This window comes from Dendropsophus ebraccatus, chromosome 2 (genome assembly GCF_027789765.1).
Source record: "Dendropsophus ebraccatus isolate aDenEbr1 chromosome 2, aDenEbr1.pat, whole genome shotgun sequence".
NCBI lineage: Eukaryota > Metazoa > Chordata > Amphibia > Anura > Hylidae > Dendropsophus > Dendropsophus ebraccatus.
In genome coordinates, this window is record NC_091455.1 from 86,234,863 (window position 1) to 86,261,784 (window position 26,922).

At 40.1% G+C, this 26,922-nt stretch overlaps 1 protein-coding gene across 1 annotated transcript in view; it reads right to left on the reverse strand.

The window, feature by feature from the left end:
- The window catches only part of CARMIL1 (capping protein regulator and myosin 1 linker 1), a 198,219-nt gene that overhangs the window by 56,266 nt on the left and 115,031 nt on the right, over nucleotides 1–26,922 (reverse strand). Inside the window, exons 18-26 of the mRNA XM_069957911.1 lie at nucleotides 26,040–26,121; nucleotides 25,270–25,369; nucleotides 25,123–25,177; nucleotides 22,352–22,524; nucleotides 22,198–22,266; nucleotides 17,530–17,623; nucleotides 14,390–14,488; nucleotides 11,651–11,779; nucleotides 11,401–11,529 (exon numbers count right to left, since the gene is read on the reverse strand). Coding sequence (XP_069814012.1) covers nucleotides 11,401–11,529; nucleotides 11,651–11,779; nucleotides 14,390–14,488; nucleotides 17,530–17,623; nucleotides 22,198–22,266; nucleotides 22,352–22,524; nucleotides 25,123–25,177; nucleotides 25,270–25,369; nucleotides 26,040–26,121 — 930 coding nt within the window. The remainder of the gene's footprint in view (nucleotides 1–11,400; nucleotides 11,530–11,650; nucleotides 11,780–14,389; nucleotides 14,489–17,529; nucleotides 17,624–22,197; nucleotides 22,267–22,351; nucleotides 22,525–25,122; nucleotides 25,178–25,269; nucleotides 25,370–26,039; nucleotides 26,122–26,922) is intronic.

The window sequence follows — 26,922 nt, forward strand, 5'->3', positions numbered from 1 at the left end:
GAAAGTTGTAGGATAGATCAGAAAAGATCCCAAATAGAGATGAGCGAACCTGGAGCATGCTCGAGTCGATCCGAACCCGATCGTTCTGCATTTGATTAGCGGTGGCTGCTGAAGTTGGATAAAGCCCTAAGGCTATGTGGAAAACATGGATATAGTCATTGGCTGTATCCATGTTTTCCAGACAACCTTACAGCTTTATCCAACTTCAGCAGCCACCACTAATCAAATGCCGAACAATCGGGTTCGGATGGACTCGAGCATGCTCGAGGTTCGCTCATCTCTAATCCCAAACTATGGCTGCCTCCAAATGAGGGAAGAGCATTAATATTTCCAGCTTTAGTCTATCTTCTCATACCGTCATAATGACTGTGTGATCATAGCCTTTTTCTGCAGATAGTGTCTGGCTATTAAAGGGACAAACAGCAACTCTGTTAGTTTCTCCAATATCAGCGGAAGTAGGTGAGGCCTATCAATCCATGTAACTAGTACATGATCTGCTATCTACCTCCTTCTGGGTGTCTCCAGACCCATCTGGTGGTAAGGCTCATTCTATAGCTATTATACAGTAACAATGATAATGCTAGCACCTAGATTATTGTATACGGATAGTTTTAACCTTAGGCTTGCTGATCATTCTCTCAGAGAAAGCAATTATTAGTGAAAATACATAACTAGAATAGAATCGATATCAGATCCGAATCTTAAGAATGTACATGAGAAATACTGTATAATCCTGCTACAAAATAGATGACTATCCTTCACTGCCTGAAATGCAAAGCAGCATCTAGTTGTTAGTCCTCTCATGCCCTCTGCCAGTGAAACAACAGCGTCCTGCAGCCTGAAATTGCTACTGGTTCTTGAAAGAGGAATAAAGGTAAGAGATTATTCTTATACTATCAAAATAATTGAAATCTCATTTTTTCCTTTGATATGAGAGAAAGACTATTTGCACTGCTTGTAAGTGGATCCTCTCCAAGAATACCTGCGAGAGCAGTAAAGGTCAATGCTGTGCCATGAATGCACAATTTTCCAAATGACAGATTCCTACAGTATTTGTTGAACACATTTATAGTTGCTTTAAAGTTTTTCAATGTTTGCTCTATTTGTAATGTCAAATAAAGAAAGAAATGAGTTAATCAGAATGGTCTGACATCACGTAGGTGTATTAGGTCATACACACATATGATCACGGTATATCATCACTAGGCTCAGTTCACACTGCAGTCAGCCTTCTATCCAGGCATACAATGCACTATACAATAGCAGACTATGGCTCTCTATAGGCACACTAATGCATTAATGGGGCTCTATAGGTATGTTTGACACGTCTTACCTATATCTGTTTCCAAGGATGCTTAGGAAATCTGAGACACAATCAATATAGTCATCAGTGCACATCTCATAGGAGTTGATAGACTGGTCCAGAAGCTTTCCAAGTCTTGGCCTCTCGTATAATTACTCATTCAAGAAACTCACTCATCATTGCGCGACAGAGCCCCCCCTGGACCCTGGTCACTGCATGGTCTCGCCGTTCATGGTCCGGCGCTCATCTCTCCCGATTCTCCTGGGGCCTCAGCCTTCTCCAGACCTCCCGTTACCAGCCAGACCCTTACTACCCTGCTATTCATACACTGCATCAATCTACACAGACCCCTGTCTGTGAATACACTTTATGCCAAAATAAAATTGTGCACAAGAGCACTTGCATCAAATATCACGAGCATTTCTTCTATGATCATTGTCTACTCAGTGGATAATTTTCTGATAGGAATGCCACTGGAACATTTTCTCCATGCTGAACATTGCACAGGTGCTTAACGATCCAGCCCATGTGCCGGGCTGGCACAGGTGGGAAATAGGAGGCAATCTGCCAGGAGCATTCCTAATGATGAGGAGGGCGAGGAGGTGGGACAGAGAGGTTGTGCCAGTCTAATGCATACACAATCTAGGACACTCCCATTTGGCATGGGGCTGCCAGTTTAAAAGTAGTTTTTTTAGGACAATACCTGCATCACCTGCCAAACGGACCCCAGGACAGATCTTGGATTAAAAGCAGCTATTAGAAGGTACAAGCGGTTTGGGGAGGGGGTGAGTCGCTTTAAGCCCCTATTACGCGGGGCGACTGAGAGGAGCAAACGAGCAATGTCATCGCTCATTTGCTCCTCGTTCCCCGCTCGCTGTCTCCACAGCAGCAAGCGGGTGAGTACAGGGGAGGCAGAGTGGAGCCGCCCGTGTAATCGCTAAATTGTCCGGGCAGCCCATAGCAGATGGCAGCGGTCTGCTGCCGCCACTCTTTTTCCACAGAGCAATGGCAGCAGATCGTTGCTATATTAGCCATTTGTCTTTTAACATGTTGAAAGACAAACAACTGAAACGATCAGCTGACATTGTTCATGTCGGCTGATGGTTGCCTTCTATTACACAAGACTATTATCGGCCTATAATCGTTTCATGTAATAGGTCCTTTAGTCAGCCGTACTCACGGTGGGTTCAGTCTGCATGAAATGTATAGAGCTCCCCTGACCGACCACCAACAGATGATAGGGGGGACAGGAGTCAGGTGTGATGGAAAATCCCCACCCAACCCCTAAGTGTTGGAGAGGTAAGCCACAGATTAACCCTCCCCTTCCCATAGAGAACACAGGATCACTTGGTCGTGGTGAATGTTCCTATGTATGGGCCAGGAAAAACACTTGTTTTTTTAAGGCCTAAAGGAAGCCTCAAAAAAATGGTATGTGAACGTAGCCTAACAAATTTGTACAACATTGCAGTCTGATCAGGCTAATGTTCTACTTAATTATATATATATATATATATATATATATATATATATATATATATATATATATATATGCAACATAAATGATCCACAATCTGTTACTGTCCAGCTGTCGTGGAACTAATAAGCTATCATTGCGTGCTGCAACCTATAGAGTAGCTAGAGAAAAACAGGAGGTAGGCCACTGGAATAAATATATACAACACATAAATTATTCACTGGAGCATTTAAAGTACATGTTCAGTAATACACAGACAGGCACTGATAACTCCCAAGTGAGCAATGCCACAGCTGGGAATATTGGGCAATGTGATTCAATGATTACATCATTGGCTGATGAAGTTAATCTTCTGTGGAGAAAAATCTGAATTAAGAAAAATAATAAAGCCTTGATATGTTGTAATATATTTATAGCCAAGGCCAGGATCTGGTTTTCCCGATACTGAAGGACATGACCCAATAATATCTGTCGCTCAGGCCAATCTTGATCATTAATATAAAAGTAAAGATTTTCTAATCAATGCCGAAACATGTTATCAGCCTAGACACTCCACAATTTATTTAAAGGGGCATTCTACTCAAACATAACTTTTGACTTAAAATCCTTCCATACTTGTTATTATCTATTCAGTCTTCTTCCTCCAGTTCTCAGCTGCTTTCTGCTGAAACACAAAACTCTTTGTGTGAGCCTTTCTCTCTGTCTCCCTCTCCCCCCCTCCCTTCAGAGACAGCTGATGTAAACAAGTCTCTGGTTGGCTTTATCTGCAACACTTTTGCTTCTTTGTAATGCCAGGAGGGTTATTCACAGTGAGTTCATCAGCAACTTGACCTCAGAATAACCCTACCAACATTAAAAGGAAGCTACAATGTTGCAGATAAAGCCAGTCAGGGACTTGTTTACATCAGCTGTCTCAGAGGGGGGGTAGGAGGGGGAGATATAGAGAAAAGCTCACACACGGCTGATCGTTGTCTTCTATTCAAATACGTCCAATAATCGTTTTGTATAATAGTCTTTAGTCTGGAAACACACACACACCAGTTTTGTAGAAAACTGCTACTGCAGTTTTTGTGCCAACATCAGAAGCGGATCCAACAGAAAAGAGAAGTACAAATCCCTCTTTATATTGTCCATCCCATTTGAATATACAGACCCAATAAAGATATGAAAATCACTAAAAGCAGCCCCCCAACTGCTAAAAAAAAATCTCTATAAAAATAATGAGGCTCCTGGTCACCATTTGTAAATAGTGTAAACATAGTGGAACATAGACATATTTTTGCAAATCTAGACATTCCCTTGAAGCAGATCTGTGACAGACTGGATCCAGAGGTTGATCAACCTGGTTCTTTGACAGCAATTAACATCTTGTCATACAGTTTAGGTGGTCTTAAAAGCATGTCTCTGTCTGTTCATGTTGAAGGGTCAGCCATGTAAATTAAACCAGTCCCAACTATAGTTCAAAAGCTATGTGACTCTGCCTGTGTATAACAGGGTAAACAGCATTTTTAAACGTAAAAAGTACTATTTTTGAATCAGCCATTTTGAGTAAGGCTATGTTCACACTGCGTAAAAAACACGACTGTCTTTCATAACAACGGCCGTATTTGCACAAACAATGGACATTATTTTGCAAATAACGGCCATTGTTTGTGCATTTACGGCCGTTGTTGTGAAATACGGCTGCGTTTTTTACGTAGTGTGAACCCGGCCTAATAATTACAATAATGCTAGTGGCTTGTGCCTCAAACTTTTGTAAATGTTCGCGTCAAAGAAATAGAGCTTTATGCCCATTTAACGTCAGAATAATACAGTTCGTTTTTTGTGGGTGAGGACTTGCAGTCAGAATACTCAAGTCCTTTGTTGATATTGGCTGCAAGTAGATAATTGAGAAGAAACATTATAGAATGCTGTAGAAGTACATTATAGAATTCCAGAAACATTTGCCTCATGAATAATTCAGTGCGCTATATCCCTTCATATGCATTCATCTTCCTGATACAATAAATCAGCCATTATTTCTTCCAGTTACAGATAATGTCATTTTTTAGATTAGTTAAATATTGTGGAGATTACTCTATTTACTGAAAAAAATTAAAATAAGCTTTGGTAAAGTTTAGATGTTCTTGAGATTAGAACAAAGAATGACATTACTTTTATGTGTAAATGAGTAGTACACATTTCTGTAGGTTGCTTTGAACCTGTAATGCTACGAGGACCTGTATGTCACATGTTCAAAGCTGCTGCCTGTACGGTACCTCAACCTGAACTTGTTTTGTAGTTGCAAAATAAAAATTAAAGAAAATTCATCCTAGAAACATTACACTACACTGTCAAGTATCTCTACTGGTTTAGCTCAGGATCTGTAAAAAATCTACAGTTTTCTTTCATGCTATTCTATAGCAGTATGTTGCTGCAATCTGCCTTCCAAGTTAAAGTACCAAGCTGAACTCTATAGCTCTAGTAATTTTACAAACTCAGGGACAGCTAGAGCAACTACTAAGCACATACTGTAAGGGTGCTATTACACCGGCTGATGGGGGCCGGTCAGAACTGTAAACCAGTGCCGATCTGCTAGATGTCCTTGCAGTCCTTGCTTAAACAGTAAACATTACCTGTCCATGCCCCAGGGCTCCTCTTGCGGTCTTCTCCCCGTGTCCCGCACGCTGCAGCTTCAGAGTGGCCTGTCCAAGTTGACAGGCCGCTCAGCTAATCACTGCCTGGGACCGCTGTGGCCAGCCTGAAGCTGCAGCGTGCGGGACCCGGGGAGAAGACAGCAAGAGGAGCCCTGGGGCATGGATGGGTAATGTATACCGTTTGCAAATCGTCAGCCGCCGGCCGGGGATTGCTACACGTTACATGCAGCAATGCGTGGTTGGCGCTTGATGATTATAGGTCCAAACCTAAATCAACGATCAGCCGATGATCACTGTAATTGGATGATCATTGTCTCTATTACATGGAGCGATAATAGGCCAGATCGGGCCGATTATCACTCTGAGAGGGCATTTAACTCAGTGGGTTAGATGTGTTTAAAGTGTCACTGGCATTTAAAAAAAAACTTTTAACATGACATAGAGACAAGTCAAAAAAGTTATGATTGGTCCCGGTCTGAGTATTCAGACCCATACCACTGTGATGAGTGTTCAGACCAATACCGATTTTGAGAATAAGCGGGGGGAGGACTGCGCTCAGCAAGGTCCACTCCCTGCTCTGTGTCAGTGAAAGAGTCGGGCCTTATAGACTTACATTGGGAGTCCAACTCATCACGTGACAGAGTTGAGGACAGAGCTTAGAGCTTGTTCTGATGATCAGTACTGTATGTCCTGCATGAAGTGGTGTATTCTTTCCAGTCTGGAGAGAAGGGGTTTTCTATCTGGATTTGCTACTGCTCTGGACAGTTCCTGACATGGACAGAGGTGGCAGCAGAAAGCACTGTGTTAGACTGGAAGGAATACATAATTTCCTGCAGGACATACAGCAGCTGATAAGTGCTCGAAGACTTGAGATTGTTTAATCAAAGTAGATTATAAACCTCTGGCACTTTCTGACACCAGTTGATTTGAAAGAAAAAAAAAAAACACTTTCGCTGGAGCACCCCCTTAACTACAAAGTACATGGAAACGGCCTAGAGGATGTAAGTAAGAAAGTTACCTTCATTCTTAGCCCCCCGTGCCCTATAGGGACAAATAAGCATGTTAGATGCTTCTAACCTGTTGTTAGTTTCTCTTTAAATAAGCTCTCATCTCTAACACTTAGGGCCCTATTACACAGAGCCGTGTAATAGAGACAAAGATCAACTGATGAAACGATCATTGGCTGATCATTTCTTTAGGCCCAGACTTAAAATTATCAGGCATTGGGCGTGCATTGTTACGTGTAACAGTGTTACCTGTCCACGCTCCCAGTCTTCTCCTGCGCTCTGCATGCGTCCATGCGTTACGGCTGCAGCTTCCGAGCCGGTCTCTGAACGGACAAGCTGCTCAGCCAATCACTGGCTACGGCTGTCCCAGACAGTGATTGACTAAGTGGTCTGTCAGCTCAGAGACTGCTCTGAAGCTGCAGCAGAGGGACCATGAAGCATGCAGTGCAGGAGTAGACCGGGAGCATGGACAGGTAATGTATTAACTATTAACTGTTTGGGCAAGGGCTGCATGGACATTGCTAGCATTTACAATATTGATCGGGCCTTCATCGGCCTGTGCAATAAGAGAAGATAATCCTTTAATAGTCCCGGTATGGGGAAATTCAGTGTGTTACAGCAGCATAGATATTACAAAATAATACAAAATTAAGTAAAAGGCACAATAGAACCCTTACCCCTATTACTATTTACTGTCTATGGCATGGGTCTCACAACAGTTGCCCTCCAGCTGTTGCAAAACCACAATTCTCATCATGCCCGGCTAGCTAAAGCTTTGGATTTGGCTGTCCAGGCACGATGGGAAATGTAGTATTGCCACAGCTGGAGGGCCGCAGTTTGGAGACCCATGGTCTATGGCACTGCCAAAAATGGTCTAACACAATACTTGCCTATATAAATATAAATGGATTGGCAGCACACATCCGTGACCATTGCTCCACTCCAATGGGAGGTTTGGGAACCCCAATTGTAATTTTTTTTGTTGTTGTTGTTTTTTTTTAATTAGACCAAAAATAAAATCCACTCGAAAGATGGAAAAAAAAAGTCTAAAAGAATTTGGGTTAAATAATGTATATAGAAAATATAGCATGATATAAAAATGTATAAATAAAATAGGTGAGGGCCAGCGCTACCTACAAGTCGAGAACTGACGTATTCTGTTTATCTGCTCTGTGCCCGATGTGATTCTGTACAGAATTACATAGTTCATCTCCTCTAAGCAAATTTGCTGGTCACAGGCAGAGAAGGTTCAGTTTGCCATAATTAAAGCAGAAAATTGAAATTCTGAAGAATGCTAGATTACATTTTCGCCTTGATAACTTTCTAATTTAGCAGTGCAATAACACAATAAAAATTCTCATAACGCAAACTACAGATTTAGACAGAGATCTGGTTTTCCCCTATAGCATTACTGTATTTGTATTTCGTAGAGCCTGGGCAAATTAAATTAACATTATTTTAATGTTGCTCCTCATTTGCATTAACATTGTTTGATTTAATTGAAATGCTAAGTTGTTCATAAGGTAAAGTAGGAATTTCTGCTCCAACTAGCCCATCGAGCAGTAAAATTAATATTGCTCACATACATGTGACAGGCTCTTTGGCATTTGCCACATAAATGCTGATTAACCCTGGGTCATAGTGCCCCGTCTCAAGTAATCCAATCCTATAATATACCATACATCCACACACAAAAAATGATAACATGATAGGGGAGAAAAAGCAAAAAGAAAAAGAAAAAAAGTACCTCATAAATAAAAGTTAGGTTTTAGGCACCTAATCGGGACATTTGAGGCAGGCACTTGAGGCCCTGGACGCACCTAGAACACCACAAACCAACCACTTTGGGTGCAGTTTGCATAAGTCTCACTGCTTTTTTGTTTGTCAAGACAAAAGACAGTAGAGGGAGTGCATAACTACACCAGCCATAACTTTAAAACTAATGTATAGATCATGTGTAATGTTTATGTATGTGTAATGTGTATGTATATATATATATATATATATATATATATATATATATATATATATATATGCGCATCTATGAAATAAGCACATGCATTTGTAATGAGTATATATGTGTGAATATGCATATTTTATATAAGCATACTGTGTATATGTTTACTGTGTGTATGTGCACATGATGTGCAATGTGTAAATGTGTTTATATTAAATTTCAGCTGTGTATGTGTGGAATGTATACAAGTGGTACCTTGGTTTAGGAGTAACTTGGATTGAGAGCGTTTTGCAAGAAGAGCTCACAGTTTTTCAAAATTGTAACTTGGTTTAAGAGCATTGCTTTGGTTTAAGAGCTCCCTGTATTGGGTGGGAGGAAAAGTGGGGGAGGGGAAGGGTCTGCATAGCGGGGTCTACAGCACTGTACCCTGACCCAGGAAGTCTCCTTCACATTCCAAATCACAGCAAATCCACTTCAGGCTGGGGCTCATATCAGGGGACAGGACTGTGGAGGTAATCTCTTCATAGGTGTAACCCCTCTCTCCCTGGACAGATAGTGCTGCTATGCTGTGCCCACATCTGTCCTGCTCATTCCTTCATACTCCCTACAGGCTCTGTCAGTCCTTGTGTTTCCTATCCTCTCCATTCCTGCTATAATGTGCCTGCACTTACACTCAGCCATTCATACTGCTGTATAAAAGTTTCTGTCACTATCCTCCTGCACAGCTCTGTGATTCTCACTTACTGATTAGTCCATGCTTAACACACACCCCTTCTCCATTGCTGTCATCATGTGACCACACAGACCTCTGACTAGCCTGTTGTGCTACGCTACTGCATTATGGGGATCTGCAGCTCAATCCTGTATCTACAAACTGTTGCTGTTTTTTCAGGTTTTTACTATACATTATACTCCACATGCTTATTGCTATACTGTACAGTAACTCATAATATGACATTCAGCTATTTCTAAATGTTTGTTTTATTTGTTTTACATGTTATTCATAACAAAAAAAAATATTTTTGGGTTGTGGAACCAATTGTCTGCATTTCAATAATTTCTTACAAGAAAATTTGCTTTGGTTTAGGAGTGATTTGCATTACAAGCGTGGTCCCGGAACGAATTATGCTCGTAATCCAAGGCACCAGTGTATATGAATTGGATATGTGTATTTTAAATGGGATAACCAAGACTAAAAAAAAAAAATTAGAGAGACAGATTGTTGATCTCAGGGAGACCAGCCAAACGATAACACTGCCGGCTAAAGCGCTCTATGCAGTGAAATCCTAGGTGCATTGCTTCCTGGGAAACATGAATATGCAAAAGAAGAGCCCGTGGAGCCTCATTTAAGAGTCTCGAAACACAGGACTAGCTGCTTTTTTCTTTACACAGTCCCACCCTGGTACTGTGGTATAACAGATCCATTCATTTCAATGGAACTGAACTGTAATACTACACACAGACTTAGAACAAGAGTAGCGCCGTTTCTGGAAGAAAAAAAAAATCTGTTTTTCTAAACCTTGACAAGCCACTGAATGAAGCTAAGCACACTATAGCTGCATATTCAGCAGAAAACATTGTGTGAATCCAGTCTTCAAGTGCGTTCCTTTGTTTTTTTTTTCCATTGTACTTTGCACCCACATTAGATTAATGCCTATTCATCTACACCAGCATTCACCATTATTGCTTGATAACCCGCAGGCAGCGCTCAATAAATATCACAATCATCAGCTTAAAAAAAAAAAAAAAAAAAAAAACTATTTTGAAAAACCACAAAAGCGGCATCATAAATCTAAATCGTAATTAGAAATTATTAGGAAATATATCCACATATGTAATAGGCTGAATTCTTAAAACTTACATGGTTAATTCTGAACGGATACTTGTTTTACATCATAGTTGCACTATTGTTCAAAAATCTACATATATCCAACAATAAAACATGAAGTCTGAAACATAATGTAATACTACAATAAGGGCATAAAAGATGAATGGGCAATGTGTATGAACTGTGTATAAATAAGTGATGAAAGGACCCTGAACATTAATAAGCAATTGATGAAAGGGCCTGCACCATTCAGACATCTGTATGATCCATGGAAGAGGCAGAATACTTCATTTCCATAGGAATTATTTATGCAGATGATACTACTCAGTTGTATCCATACTAATGAGGTCATTAGACTTCTTATAGATAAGCTCATGCTGCTTTGGCTGCTCCTTATGCATTATAGGCTGACAATTAGAGTATACAGTGAGATTACCACACAGCACTGTTATCACCCACTCATTACTTCCATACATTCAGATTCAATAAAACCTCAAAACACCTGCATTAATTGTCTTGCAGTACACCTAATCTCTCTCTATATATATATATCTATATATGTATATATTTTGTGTACACACACTACATCTGTAGAGTTTTTCTGTAGAGTACACAGATCCTTTTGCATTATATGTCTGCTGCTTCCTCCATTGAGATGTATGGCATCATGAACATTTGTCACTTGGAAGCATGGTATGCTTTTTGTAACCTAGTAGACCATAGAGAAGTGGATATGTGGATATGTTAATTGACTGCTTTCGATGCAGCTGTGACCATCATATATGGTCAATAGTGGACCCTTTGTTAACTGCCTCCAGGTATATAATGGGGATGTTACATTTTATTGTAATTCTGCTTGATGACTACAAAAGTGGAAGTGACAGCCGACAGGAGGCTCAGTGACTAGAGTGTAACTTTTTTTTTTATTTTTTTTTAAGTATAGATATGGAAAATTGTAAAATAACAACCCCTAATGTTACACTGCATGTACAGACATAGCCTGTAGGGAACATAAAGACCTTGTCAAGAATACCTCTGTTGTTCAAACATTAGTTATAGGAAATCTCTAAACAGATTACAGAACAATTCTAGTTATAGATTAGACAACATTGATTCATTATTTTCTCATGTTAAGCCCCGCCCACTTATAGAATTTCACATAAAGATGCAATAATCTATAAACAAGCACCCTTACCTTTAACTGATCATCTACAACTCTAGTGACTTCTCCCGCCATTGACTCCAATGTCTCCTGAATTGGGGTTGGTAAATTATTAGCTCCAGCCCATGCTGCTCCCCCAAGGTGATACAAATTTGGCAAAAGCTGCAACACACAATAAAAACCTGTGTATAGAGATCAGGGCTATATTCTTAATATAAAACCATTTCTTTCTTTTTTTCTTTTTTAAATACAGTTTTAACCGTTCAACACTGTAAATACATACTGTTTTCGAGTTCTTTGCATCACGCATGAGTCTCTCAGCAGACTTGACATCTTCTAGGACAAAATCGATGCCACAATTCCTTAGTGAATTTAGGTGGTCTTGAACTTTGACACAAATACGGTCTATCATCTGTAAAGCAGAATGTCACAGCTATAAGTAGAAGCTTTGGGAGTACAAACAAAATTACAGTAAGAATCTGTGTCATAGTTCAACAGTTCCAATATATGTAGAATAGAATTCTTTGTATTGCAATTATTCTTGTCCATTCCTGTCCAGCTGTACATTAAAGGAGAATTGCGGCCAAAAGTTTTTTTTTTTAAGTATATTGTTGGCCAACAAAAGTTATACAAAGTACCAATAGACTCTTATTACGGGAAATGCACATATAGGGGGAAATTTATCAAACATGGTGTAAAGTGAAACTGGCCCAGTTGCCCCTAGCAACCAATCAGATTCCACTTTTCATTCCTCACAAACTCTTTGGAAAACGAAAGGTGGAGTCTGATTGGTTGCTAGGGGCAACTGAGCCAATTCTACTTTACACCATGTTTCAAATCTCTTCCATAGTGCTTTTTTTTCCCTGCACTTACTACTACATGAAGTCTTCAACTTCTTTCAAAAATGGTGACGTCACAAACCACTGTTTAAGTGCCAGAGGTGCGCGCTAGGCTGTACGGCGGGCTGCTGCTAGGGCTATGGATGGCAGGACTTTGCCAAGCAGCTGCTGCTTCTTCCCCCAGGGCTCCTGGCACACTTCTAACTGCCCATGGCACTGTTGTGGTGCCCGTCCCGCAGGATAATACCATTGCCGATGTCGGGGCAGCCCTACACACCTGCCTGGTAGGAACAACTCCCCCAGCCTGCCCCTGCTCGAAGAACCTCCTCTTGCCTGCAGCAGTTCCCCCAAACCAACTCCTGGCTGCTGGCGCCCTCACTCCGACTTTTGGCCAGAATTCTCCTTTGAGCATGTACTGTATCATTTATATGAATTTCCATTTTAAAATAAAAAATACAGTAAATACATTGATAAACACTGCTGTTCAAAATGGAAAATATGGATTTTATTAATGATGGAAGCCATGATGCTGCAAAAAAATTCTTCATATGATGGATTGGATGAGGTCAGACTTCACCAACCTATAACAGTTTTCCCACAATTTCAGGTTTCCACAGAGTTTAACCCTTTCCTGCACGAGGACGTAACTGAACTGCTGCGGTCCCGGGTGCCGCGGCTATTAGTGGGCACGGTCCGATCGCTAATTAAGTCTTCAGATGCAGCTGTCAAAGTTGACTTCAGAGCAGAGCAGCAGACTTCAGAGCAGCTCTTCCCTGGTGTCTAGTGGAAAGATCGCTCCCCCGTGACGTTGTCACGGAGGAGCGATCTACGTGACTGATGCCGGCCGGGGTCTGCGCCGTAATGGCGCTGATCCCGGCTCGGCATTCGGTTGCTTCCGGCTGCAGCACCCGGAAGCAAACGAGTGCCGATCTCATCGATCTATGCTGCGTATCTATGCAGCATAGATCTGAATGAGAGATCAGTGCACTTAAACTAAAAGTCCCCCAGGGGGGCTTCTAGTATAAGTGTAAAAGTTAAAAATAAAGTGTCATTATTAATAAAAAGCCCCCTCCACCAATAAAAGTCAGAATCACCCCTTTTTCCAATTTTAAAAATAAAATAAATAAACAAACAAACATGTTTGGTATCGACGCGTGCGTAATAGCCCAAACTATTAATTAATCACATTCCTGATCTCGCTCGGTAAACGGCACAAGCGCAAAAAAATTCTAAAGTGCAAAATTGTGCATTTTTGGTCACATCAAATCCAGAAAAATTGTAATAAAAAGCGATCAAAAAGTCGCATATGCGCAGTCAAGGTACCGATACAAAGAACACATCATGGCGCCTCATAGCCCAAAGGATAAAAGCGTTATAAGTATGGGAATGGAGCGATTTTAAGGAACATATATTTGTTAACAATGGTTTGAATTTTTTACAGGCCATCAGATACAATAAGTTATACATGTTACATATCGTTGTAATTATAACGACTTGAGGAACATACATAACATGTCAGTTTTTCCATAGGACACACGGCGTAAAAACGAAGCCTTCCCAAAGAAAAAGAATTGTGTTTTTTTTTTCAATTTCACCGCGCATATAATTTTTTTCTGATTTTGCTGCATATTTTATGCAAAAATTCAGCCTGTCATTGCAAAGTACAATAGTGACGCAAACAATAAGGCCTCATGTGGGTCTGTAGGTGTAAAAATGCAAGTGCCATGGCCTTTTAAGCACAAGAAGGAAAAAACGAAAACACAAAAACGAAAAATAGCCTGGTCCTGAAGGGGTTAATGCGCACTGCAGTCTATATTTTAGAGAAATCCATGCCCCAAGTATTTAAAAAGGAACCTGCGAATCTATAATTCTTGCTGCACATAAGCAGATTTGAAATCCACATTGTGGAAAAAAGAAGATGTGACATGTCCTTTCTTGATGCAGAATCCATGTGGAAACCCCGTCAGGTAAGTCACACATGAATCAGTCCTATTGAAAAGGGATAATGTGTTTCTGAATTCCAGGGAACGGAGAAGAATTCTGAGAGTCTGCCTTGGATTTCTGATTTCACATTTAATTCCAAATGAAAACAGATTATATTAAAATGATAATGAACTTAGAAATTATTAATATGGGTGTAAATAAATAAAAGAAAACATCAAACTATAATGCAGATAGCTTACATGTTGTGTGGTGCTGGTTACAATGCTCTGCTGCAGTCTGTAGGCCTGCTCTTGGAGATACTTTCTTGTCTCATGGTTCCTCAGCAAATAGTTTTCAATCTTGGAAAAAAAAAAAAAGATTGAAATGACATCAAAAGAACTAGTTATTACCACAGCAAACACAAGACGCATCCCTATGAGTAGATCATTCAGCTCATCAAAATGGCATTTCATTACAAAGAGCCTGGCTGCCGATGAAAAAAGAAAAAAAACGTTGCTACAGCATCTAATGATTTTCAATTGAATTCCTCATTAATAGTTATTGAAATGCATGGGCAAAAACATCAAAGTCAAGAACACAATGTTAAATCAATTAAACCTTCCACCAACAATAAAGGGAATGCATTACCAATATTTCTTTTACTAATCTGTTTTTATTTTCTGATTTATTTTTGTCTGATGTTTTTTTTTTATTCAATATTGTACATGTTTATGGGGGCAGACATCTTTCCTGAGTTGCTAACAGCCTTGATAGTAACATAGTTAGAAGGCCAAAAGAAACATACAGTATCCATCCTGTTCAGCCTGCAGGGTTGATCCAGAGGAAGGCAAAAAAAAAAAAAACAACATGTAGTAAAACCCCATTGGGCATTAGATCTCTGGTAATACGTTCATCCAGGGATTATTCTGATTGCTAAATGGAGTCAGGAAGGAATTTTCTCCCCGTGATGGGGCAATTGTCATCTGCCTCAGGGTTTTTGCCTTCCCCCTGGATTATCACAGTAGGGTTTCTCTAGGTTGAACCTAAGGAACTCTTGTCTTCTTTCAACCTTATTAACTATGTTACTATTTTTCCAATTTTAGGGGAGAAAATTTCTTCATGACATCAAATCAACAACAGCAAACAAAAACCAAATCCTTAGATTCCTGTACCCCATGGATGCTGCACATTTCTTTTTTTCTTTCTCATATTTCCTTTAAATCATTCATTATATTCATATATATATATTCATTTTTATCACTCAAAATGTGAGACTGACTAACCTATTGGGACTGCAAGTGCCTGAGGGATGGCCAGCTGTAAAGATTGTTCCCTAGTTTGAAGCTGTCAGCGGAGCAGATTACTTTCTGCTTTATTGATCACTTTTGACTGTTGGCTGATCAATAACCCGAGCGCCTCACAGTAAGTAATGGTATAGCATTAGAAATGATGTCATTACTACCCCCAGTCAGGAGGCCCAGACACGACAATGTGCAAGACAAAGTGAACTCAATTACACAGATTCGATTTTTCTTTTCCAAACATCTATAGAAATTTAACATTACACTGCTAATGTAGGAATCAACTAACCACAACACTACTATTAATCCTGACATTCTGACTGACAAAAGGAAAGGTTTGAGCAGATCTGTCCTGGTAGGAAGAGGGTGTGTGAGGGCATATTTCAATACATTTATGAACAGGGCAGTAATACTTTGCACATAAGATGCAAACAGTCTAGCATTTACAAATACAGACTGCCAAGGTAAACCAATGCAGAGGCTGCAGCACTCACACAGGAGGCCTCGGACTGGCAGGAGTGTAAATTCCTTGAGCCACGGAGAGTGGAGGCGTCCTATACATAACATTGAGACAGTGAGGCAGGCAGGATTCCAAGCAGAGTAGATGGTGGGGATTCCGCTTGGAATTTCTGCCTTTTTTCCTCAGTGTGAACGTACCCTTAAAACAGAACCGCTGATCAAATACTGTGGAAAAATATTTGTTATATTTTTAAAAGGTTATTTCAGGTCAAAACAAATGTTAGACGAAGGTTAACTGGCATGCACAGATTCAAACCAGAATAGGTTGCATAGATCAATATACGTATACTCACCATTACTTGTAATGCTACAGTTTGTCTGTCACAAATATATGTGAAGGTTTTATTTCCCTCTGTGACAGATTTTTCCACTTCTCTCTCTTCTGAGGCAGGCTGTAGCAGCATTTATGTGTTTTGCCTTTGTCTGTTAAAGGCTGGGTTCACACTACGTCTTTTTTTTTTTCCATCAGTTTTTGAAAAAAAAAAAAAAAAAACGTATGCATTTCTGTGTATCCGTTTTGATCCATTTTTCCATCGACTTCCATTAAAAAAATAGATCAAAACTCATCCATTTTTTTATTACGTACACAAAAATAAGGTCAGCTACGTTTTTATGTATATTAAAAAACAAAACGGATGTGTTTTGACCCTTTTTTTGTAATGGAAGACAATGGAAATACGGATCAAAACAGAAATGCATCTGCAATTCCATTTTTTTTTTGCAAAAACGGATAAAAAAACGGGTGTGAAGCCAGCCTTATTTCATACATCTGTCAGTACACCTCTTTTTACCTTTTGCATGCAGACTTGTGATGTGATTTCATCTTTCCTATACTTTTGCTAATTTGCCATGTATATATAGTCTAGCTTTTACTTTGACAATGTAGAAATTAAAACCTAAAGATAGCTGTTAGAAGTGATCTTTAAAGCGACTCTGTACCCACAATCTGACCCCCCACAAACCACTTGTACCTTCGGATAGCTGCTTTTAACCCAAGATCGGTCCTGGGGTCCGTTCGGCAGGTGATGCAGTTATTGTCATAAAAATTTACCTTTAAAATTGCAGCTCCGTGCCCTACGGGCGTATCTGTGCCCTAACTTTGCACCACCCCTCCGTCCCTCCTCCCCAGCCTCCTCATCATTAGGAATGCTCCAGGCAGATTGCCTATTATTCACCACCTGTGTTACCACAGCACATGGGCTGGATCATTAAGACACCTGTGCAATGTTTAAACAGAAGTAAATGTTCCAGTGGCATTCCTAATGATGAAGAGGGTGGGGAGGAGGGACGGAGGGGGTGGTGCAACATTAGGGCACAGATACGGCCGTTGGGCACGGGGCTGCAATTTTAAAAGTACATTTTTATGACAATAACTGCATCACCTGCCAAATGGACCCCAGGACAGATCTTGGATTAAAAGCAGCTATCCGAAGGTACAAGTGGTTTGGGGTGGGGGTTAGATTGTGGGTATAGAGTCGCTTTAAATGTAATGGAAGTGCACATACAGTCGATTTGGATGGACAGGTACAGTAGCTGTACATTTTTTTAAAGTGAAATCTGTCAAACTGTAGTAATCTTACCTTTTGTAAGGCTTCCTCTGTTTTTTCTGGGTTAGTCTTCAGGGCCTGGGAAGCATCATTTATAGGTATTGGCATGAACCTTAGTGTATAGTTCCTAAAATACAAAGTTCATAATCTTACAATACACCGCATTGGATGTTAGGCTTTATGGGGCTATTCAGGATTAGAAAAAAAACACAGCAATTTTCCTGAAAAAAAAAAAAAACAGCCCGAGCCTTGTCTCCAGGTTGTGTGTGGTATTACAATTCAGTTCTATTCACTTAAATAGAAAGTCCAAGACCACTGGGAAAGATTGGGAAAATATTGGAAGTAAAGGAGTGTGGGGGTCTGGACACAACAGAGTCCTGTGCAGTTTTCTGGCAGCTTGCGGAACAAAGTAAACCCGGCTTTGATTCTAGTAGCAGTCGCTGTGTAACCACAGTGAAATGATCCCGATCAGTCACATGAAAGGGATTACATCCTGCTGCGGGTACACAGGGCGGGAGGGGTAGTGGGTGGCAGCTGCATGTGTGGCTGCTCTTTTAGGCCTGGCCTAAGAACTCGGGTGACTTGTGTCAGGCACTCTCTCCTAGTCAGATAAGCCAGTATTCTCTGCAGTTCAGTACTGCAGCAAGTAGCAGAGTTCAAACTTGACTCTGGAGGACGATAAACTAAATCGGTGACAAAAAGTGTAATCCTTCTCATTAACAGATGGAAACGGTAAGAACATCTGACAAATGTGTTAAATGTTACCGGTAAAACCTGTAGTGCTTAGCAAAGCCAAAGCAGTTTGCAAAATAAAATCATTACCTTCACTTACAAACTAAGCCGCTAATAATCTGTGGCCCTTGAAGATTAGTTATTTTTGGCCCCTATATTCTCCTAAGTTGTGCAGGTCTGATCTACCCTTATGCAATATACAGAAAACAAATCCACTCTCTCCTTTAAATGGTGAGCATTGATTTATTTTAACAGTTAATTTACAATGAAGCCAGTCTTGCATTTTAAGCCTGCCAGCATTCAATTTGCAGAGAAATGTGTGACATGATTCTGGCATTACATATTCAGCGCCACTATCCCTCTCCATAAATCTGAGGAAGACAACCCAGCTAGCTACTGAGCGCCTAATATCTCAAGCAATTAAAGAAGATCAAAACAGTAGATAGGACACCATGCAGTACATCCAAGAAACACTGCAACACACAATATACCTGCACCTACACTTGTGCTGTGGAAGACCTGATTTACATGAACATTAATTGCATATATCATGTACATGGCTCTAATGGGGCAGACAGGTTATATTTCCATTGAGATGCATTGAAATAATTTTTTAGACCTTATGTAATGTACAGCTTTCCACAAAAAAAGTCACAATGATTGTCAGGTAAGCATAGTGCATTGTTCTCTACTAGGATACAATCATCCTCAGCAATGTCATACTGTCTCTACAGTTACAGGAGTTTTCCAGTAAAATGTACTGGTGAGCTATCTACAGGATAGCTCATTGGTTACTGATCAGCGGGACGATGTTCAATGCCACACTAAACAGAGAACGAAGCTTGTCTACTGGTGATGATGTGCAACTGCAGCTCAGGTCCTATTCACTTGGACAGGAGCTGAGCTGCAGATACACATCACCACTGCTACACAGTGAACAGAAACAAACTCCGTTCACGGTTTAGTACATTTTTCCTAGAGAAAGCATTTGTTGCATATGATTCTTTGCACACCAAAGTCTACCCTGTTATTTTATTAATTTTGTGCTTTCTAGCCATGGGCTTCTTTGGCAAGGACAAACAAATATATGCATACTATTATATGTGATCCCAGTGTTCTCCTCCCATCAAGTGTATTTGTCAAGGTAACACAAAGCTCTGCAGTAAAATATTATTTTGGCAACACTTCCTTCACCTTAGCCAAATTACACACGCTAAGATCTTGTACAGCCACGCTGCCGAAGGGGGGATAAATCAGAACACAGGGTTAGCTGCAAATGTATTCTCTTCATCTGATCGTTGGAAAGGATGCAGTATGAGACTGCAGTTCATCAGCATATGCAGATTTCTACATTTAATTCATCACCAGAAAGTCTTTGAATTTATTGCTATAGATGTGAAATGTAAGAATTGACTATTCAGGCAATGGATGGCAATAACCCTGAAGACAATAGGATTAATTGCATTTAAATAACACTGTAATGAACAATGATTCTGCTCACATCCTTCATAGAAGCTTGTTATTATAGGGACAAGGCTTGTTTTCTGCAGCTACATCACATTGCCCAACTATTTTAATGTAAGTAGAACACTTTTCAATTAGCTAAAACCAATGCACATTGGCAGCAACACAGCAGCGGGACTGCTGATCCATATAGCATACTGGAGCTAAGGTACATACACTAGTAGGCATGTAAGGCATCAGGTTACTATGCAATATACTAAACAATTTCTTGAAGTTGACCTGTCAGCTATAATTAAGGTTCCAAACTGCTGACACATGGCACCTTTCATATATCAGTCTGTGCTTCCAGAAGAAGAAAAAAAATGCTTTTACATTTCTGGGCAAAAGAGGGTTTCCCACACTCCTGAAATGAGGGTTGTAGCATCTTCTCACACCTCCCATCCTTGTCTCTGCTTGACTGATAGCAACTGGAAGCTGAAGGGGGAGCAAGGAGGCATTTGGGAGCTTGTGGCTTGGGGAGCTTTTTGATACTCTTTACTTGAGAATAAAAGCATTTTTCTATGTACTGGAAGCACAGACATATGAAAGAGACCATGTGTCTCTTTCAGAGTGTCAGCAATTTGGAAAGGGAGATGCAGCTGACAGATCCACTTTAATCATAAACACTGGAGTAGGAATAGCATAACAAGACATCTGCCAATGTGTTCCACCCCTCCCATCAGTCAGCACAGTGAAATCCAGCTCAGATTTAAAACATACTGAATGTTAAGACTATGTTACCACACATTATTTTTGCTCAGTATTTTGGTCACTATTTTGCAACCAAAACCAGGACTGGATTAAAAACACAGAAAGGCTCTGTTCACATACTGTTGAAATTAAGTGGATGGCCGTCATTTAATGTAAAAAAAATTACCGTTATTTTAAAACAACGTCCATTGTTTTGAAATAATGTGCCTTACTTGCTGTTAAATGATGGCCATCCACATGGCCATGTGGGAACATAGCTTCTCTCTGTGTTTTTAATTCACTCCTGGTTTTGGTTGCAAAATATGGACCAAGATACTGAGCAAAAATACTTTTTGCCTAAAAGTGTTTTCTTGGCAAACAGAAAACTTTCTGTCCTAACTCCACATGCAGTAGAACAATACCAGAGGGCACACATATCTCCCCTGCTTTAGTATAGTCTTCATGTATTTGCATGGGTTTACAAAGGGCCTGATTTCTTCTCAGAGTACTACTTCAAAAATAAGACCCTTTTAGACAGGCAAATGGGCTCCCGATAAGGAGTTCAATCTTGGTGATCGGTGATCATTTACGGAGCCTTCACTTGGCTCAATTAACCAAGTATATACAGTAGCTCATCAATGGATCGTTCATGTGTCCCTGAACATCATCACAGTCGGATGCACATCCCGGTTACACAGGACAATGTGCAGCCAATAACGATTATTTTATCTGCAGTATAAAAGGTGCGTTAAACGCTTGTTTGTCGGCTGCTCCCGGTCTCTTTCACACGGCCAAATATAGGGAACAGGCCTTCCTAGTAAAGCCCATGTAAATGAACCTATAGTAGTTATTCATCAGAACAGCTAAAATGAATGCAATGTGTAGACCATAACTTTAGCAGCTGGAATAAGTAAACCATTACCTGAGCTTTTCTTTATGATAGTTGGATGTAACATCTGTAATTATGTGTTTTTTAGTTTGCTTCTGTATTGTGACAAATGCACTTTAGTGTAGAACTGCCATATTGTAACTACACAGGTGGTAGAGATTTATTGTGCAAGATTAGAAACCATTAGAGATGAGCGAACCTGCCGAGGTTCAGGTTCGTATGAACCTGAACTCTCGGCTTCTGGCTGCCGCTGTCTGCCCGCTCCGTGAAGAGGGTGGATACAGCCGGAGGACCACCTGGAAAACTGGGATACAGGCTATGGCTATGGCTGTATCCACCCTCTTCACGGAGCCTGCAGACAGCGGGAATCAGACGCCGAGAGTTTAGGTAACCTCGGTAGGTTCGCTCATCTCTAGAAACCATCATTACAGGACAAATCTGGGCTTGGGTGATTTTTAGCAGTGTACTGGGGAGGGGGAGGATGAAAGAAGTAACATGCTTTCACCTTCCCGGCTCCAGTGCTGGTGCCGGTATCCAGAATCTCCGGTCCTTCTGTCCCAGGGACCTGGGATGTGACGTGCCAGGCCCGCTCAGCCAGTGAGTGGCCGTAGCTGGGTCCCGCTATGGCCACTGACTGGCTGTGTAGGCCTAACACGTCCCAGGTCTCTATTCATCCCCAGAAGCACTTGGGACGGGGGGACCAGAGCTGCTGGATACCAGCACCAGCGCTGGAGCAGGGAAGGTGAGAGCATTTTACTTCTTTCATCCTCCTCTTCAAAAATCACCCCAGCCCGGAGTTCTCCTTTATAAATTAAAGGACTACAGACTAACCAGTAGCATTGAAAGTAAATGAATGCTGGCAAGACAACCTAGTGATTTATACTTACTTTTCCAGGGCTACAGATATATCCTGAAATCCTTGGGCTGTGATGTTGTTCTTGTCCCAGATCACAGTCCTATCCCAACAAAAAGCACATGCATTAACAATGGCTTCATCTTGTATGGTTTAGTAATCACAACTTACTTCCATAGGACACTCACCTAAGCTTGGTGTTGATTTGCAATGCTTTGGCCAACATCTTGGCCCCCATATCTCCCATGGCATTGCCACTGATATCTACTTTGGTCAATGATGTGTTGCTACCAAGGGCATTTATAATGATTGTCACATCTGTCTTTAGCTTAGAATCTGCTAGTGACAATGACTGCAAGGGCTGCAGAGAAAATAAACAACAATCAATAATGTATTACACCTACATATTTGCAGTTTAAAATGTAAATTTCCAAGTGGGCATTAGGGATATTAACTTGGAAGGAGGAGACCATGTAATGTTTACTGGTAAAATGTGACTATTATTCATGCTCTTAACTATTCACTTAGTAGGATAAAGGGAAAATACCAATAGGTTTTACAATAGTTTACTGGAAGTTGGCCATTGGTTAATGACAACAATAGGGCCTCTGCCCAACACTTAGATGGGATGGGATTAAGCTGCAGTACCAGGCATTACTGCCTAAAGGCTCTATTACACGAAACAATTATCAGCCTTACTTGGTCGATTACCACTCATTCATGCCGATAAGTGTTTGTTGTAATAGCCCATGTTGAAAGGAAACAATCAGCCGACATGCACGATGCCGGCTGATCGTGGTCTTTCAAAATGCAGAAAGCTTTGGATCATATCAGCAATGCTCTGCTGCTTTTCTCTCCGTTCAATAGGAGTGGTAGCAGCGGACCACCACTGATTACAATGGGCAGCCCGATTGATCTAAGGATTGTTCGGGCAGCCCTTTGTGCTCCTCCCCTATTTGTTGAGGGCAGGGTTTATGGAAACGTTTTGTTACAACCAACGGAGGATATTGTAAAACCAGCATTTTCAGACTCCAGAATGGAAACTAGAGTGAAAATATGCCACTAAGTAAGCTGGCACATACGCCATACATAAACACTTATACAGGTGATTTATGTTATGTGTAACTTATACGAAAAGAATAATAAATAATTCTGGTCATAGTAGTTTTATATTTGGATTACAGCCACAACCCTTTAGTAAACACATTCACCTGGATATTTTCTAGTGAAAATATTAGGAAGTGAGAACTTCTGAGACTAAACAAGACACACAACGGAATAACCTGCTGAGAGAATATTTCTAGAATGCGGTGCTATATAATTTATAACACTTCACACCGTGAGGGGTCAGAAAAGGAAAAAAGACACAACATACATAATGCTATAAAGTTGCTCTTGACCCCAAAACTGAAAGAAAAAAGAAAAAAAAATCCAGCTCAAATAGTGCTTGAGCCAGAGGCATTCTCTTGTGTTCTCAGTGATGAAAAGTAATGATGAAGTTACCCATTAGGCCGAGGAATAAAAAGGATATTACTTGATGAAAGACAGCGCTTTGAAAAAAATCACGGGAAGCTATAGAATCGAGCAGCACACTCCATGGGGAAAAGCAGGTTTTTTAAGAGAAGTGCTCCGGCATATTTAATCTCTCCGGCAGGTTAATCTTGCATATTGCATTTACTTTAGAAACCTGCTTAAAGGAACAGAATCTGACTCCAAGAAAAACAAATCTCTGGAAGAAATGAGAACAGTGACTCTATTGTTGTGGGAGTAAATCTGACATCATCTCCTTCAGAGGGTGAAATGTTTGAACCTCTTATTAACCTGCATTGCAGAGAGTCTGTGATGTCAGACACATGAATGCTACAGGACTGTATGGAGGAAGGGAGACAGCCCACCTCAACCAATAAATGTAACAGATCAGACCTTGTCCTTTTCTTATAGAAAGAGATTTACTTGTGCTTCAAACCGCTCTTTTTTGCTGTCCTCAATAGCAGTACGTGCACTGAATTCCAGAGTAGTCTGCTGCTGGTATTCAGATACTAGATGATAGAAGCCGACCAGCAGCCACTATTCAATATATCACAAGGAGGATACAAAGTCAGTGCAATATGATATAATCCTTTAGTGTAATACAAGAAAAGTGCATTAGAGGTCATTAGATTTTTAACAATTGAAGCATTGCAGTAACACTAGATGCAGCTTATAGAATATGTCCATAGGGATCCATGCATATAGCTTATGCATGAACTATTATCCTAGCTTTAAACAGCCCTATGCCTGTATGGGTAAGGAACTAGACATAAAGTATATTAGAGACTTCAAATACTACAAAGCTTTTAGTGATTTTAATTTTTTTAATTTATATAAAACCATCTCTTTAAATGACTAAATCAAAGCTTGTAATTCAATAACCTGTTTATAAATGCACCTATATGCTTCCACCTATTTGTCTACTTACAATAGGATTACTGGGAGGCCTTCAAAGGAATTATATGCAAACGCAAAACACAATTGGACAGGTGTAAGGGCCCTAAGAGAATGCATGAACTATGTTTAATCACTAGGGTTCATAGAAGAATTGGAGGAAATTGACCATAAACAGGACAAATAAGGTGAAGAAAGAACCTGGAAACCATTTGCTTTTAAAATATTTTTTCCAATGAAATGTGGGTCTACAAGACAATGGCGATTTAGTTTTCAGAAATGTTATGCGCTGAAACTTTATCAGGTGCTGGTTAGTTAAGGCTTGTCCTTAGGAGACACAAAGGTTCTAATCCATGTTCATGCTAGGATTTCTAATCTGTCAGAACAGACATTGAAGATGAAGCAGTCTGGTAGTAGTAATTGCCTTCCAAGGCTCTAATGTTCCATAAGTATGAACAGTACTGTTCGATGGCTTTGAGTCAATGGTACAAATGATGTCTAATGGCCTAAAGGGTCAGCTTAAGGCATTACTTACCGATTCTTCATCTTGTATCATATGAACCAGGTTATCCAGCACAGGGGTTAGATTTCTACAGAGGCAAATAAAGACATACTGCATTTCTGTCACATAATTATGTGCTGGGAAACGTACAGAGAAAAGAAGAGAATGGGAAAAACATACTTGGATTTCATGTTATTAAAATTCTTTCCCAATGCCAGGTGTCTTATTGATCTGTTCTTACTGAGCCAGACTACAAGAGTAGAGAGGTCAGACTCCAAACCTATGAAGAACACAGAGTATTGCATTAAAATAATGAAGAAGTAAGGAACATTGAACAGAAGTGACATCCCTTCAGCGGAGATGAAATTCATTCTCTTACATCATGTGCTTCAACAAACTGATTCTAAGTGAGAATAGCTTTTGCTTGTGGGAATATGGTTTTTAACAAGTGTGAATGACTGCATATATAGCACGCTGTCAGTTTTCCTTTGTGAGAGTATACAGACTTGTATAAGGTAAGAAAAGGCTTTTTTAAAATTCTCCAGCAACAGCGCCCCCTTTATTTTAAGTTAAAATAAAGTGTGTACAACCTTATGAATACATCAGTTAACAGTGTTACTTTTACGGAAAAAATACAAAGTATCCAATTTTTTCTTCTTGTATGTGTGACATTTTATTTTTATCCAGATGCCATGCAGTTGAACACAATCTCTGCAGTTTTATTAACATATAGAGCACATTCCTCACTATGGAGTAAGAGATTTATGACTCTTCCAAAGTGTGCACTGTACTTTCAGTAGGAGAGTGTTCCCATGACACCGCCCCGGCCTATTCAGAGCTACTCAAGTGCGGCAACGTTCTGTGACATATAAGGTCACATTACAGCAACTTATGAGATCCAGTCCAGGAGTTTCTGCCAGCTTGAATATAATGCACAGAATATCACTTACCATTATCTGATATATCCAAGCTGGTGATATTACGAATTTCCGCTATGCAGCCTTCCAGAACTTGTGCTCCGCCTGATCTTAACTAAGCCAAAGACAAATAAAAGAGTGGTTTAGACAGTAAATTACAGGTATGGAATCAATGAACAAATAAGGCTATGGTTATATGGCCATTAGTTTTATATCCTTGATGCCTAGAATAGAATAGCACACTGGACTAGTCTTACTAATAATTCAACTTGATATATGACAGACCCCTATAATATAATACAATTATCAACATCCATTACAAAATAATTCATAATGGGTCCATCATATTGACAATGGCTGGTGTAAAATCATGGCGCCACTATGAACAAAACTCATTACCATCAGAACATTTTGTTTTAGAACATCACTGACACAAGGGGCAGATAACAAGTATGCCGCACATTATTGCTATTGGAATGGCAGATAAAACAGTATTGTTCTAATTTAAATACAATGAAATGAATATTTGCAGAAGACCAGATGCATACTAATAGCCATTAATTCACATAAAACACATTTTATTCCCTAACTAGATAACAGTATTATGCTTGGCATAACAAACGTGAGATGTTCTATAAAAAAAAAAGGTACATTTGAGAATATTCATGCTCTGATAAGTATAATAAATGACTATCAGCTTCACAAAGAAATACATTTGTATTCAAGCAATGGGCTCGGAAAGCTAGGCCTCAATCAGTTATGCAGCGCTGGCTCCGTACATTCAGGCTACAGAAGGTTCTGGGCAAGTAAATTAATGTCAGGAGGACAGAATACAACAAAAAACTTATTTAGAGTTAACCATAAGAGATTAAGAGGGTTTGTCTCGATACATAGAGAGCTATGCAATATAAGGAGA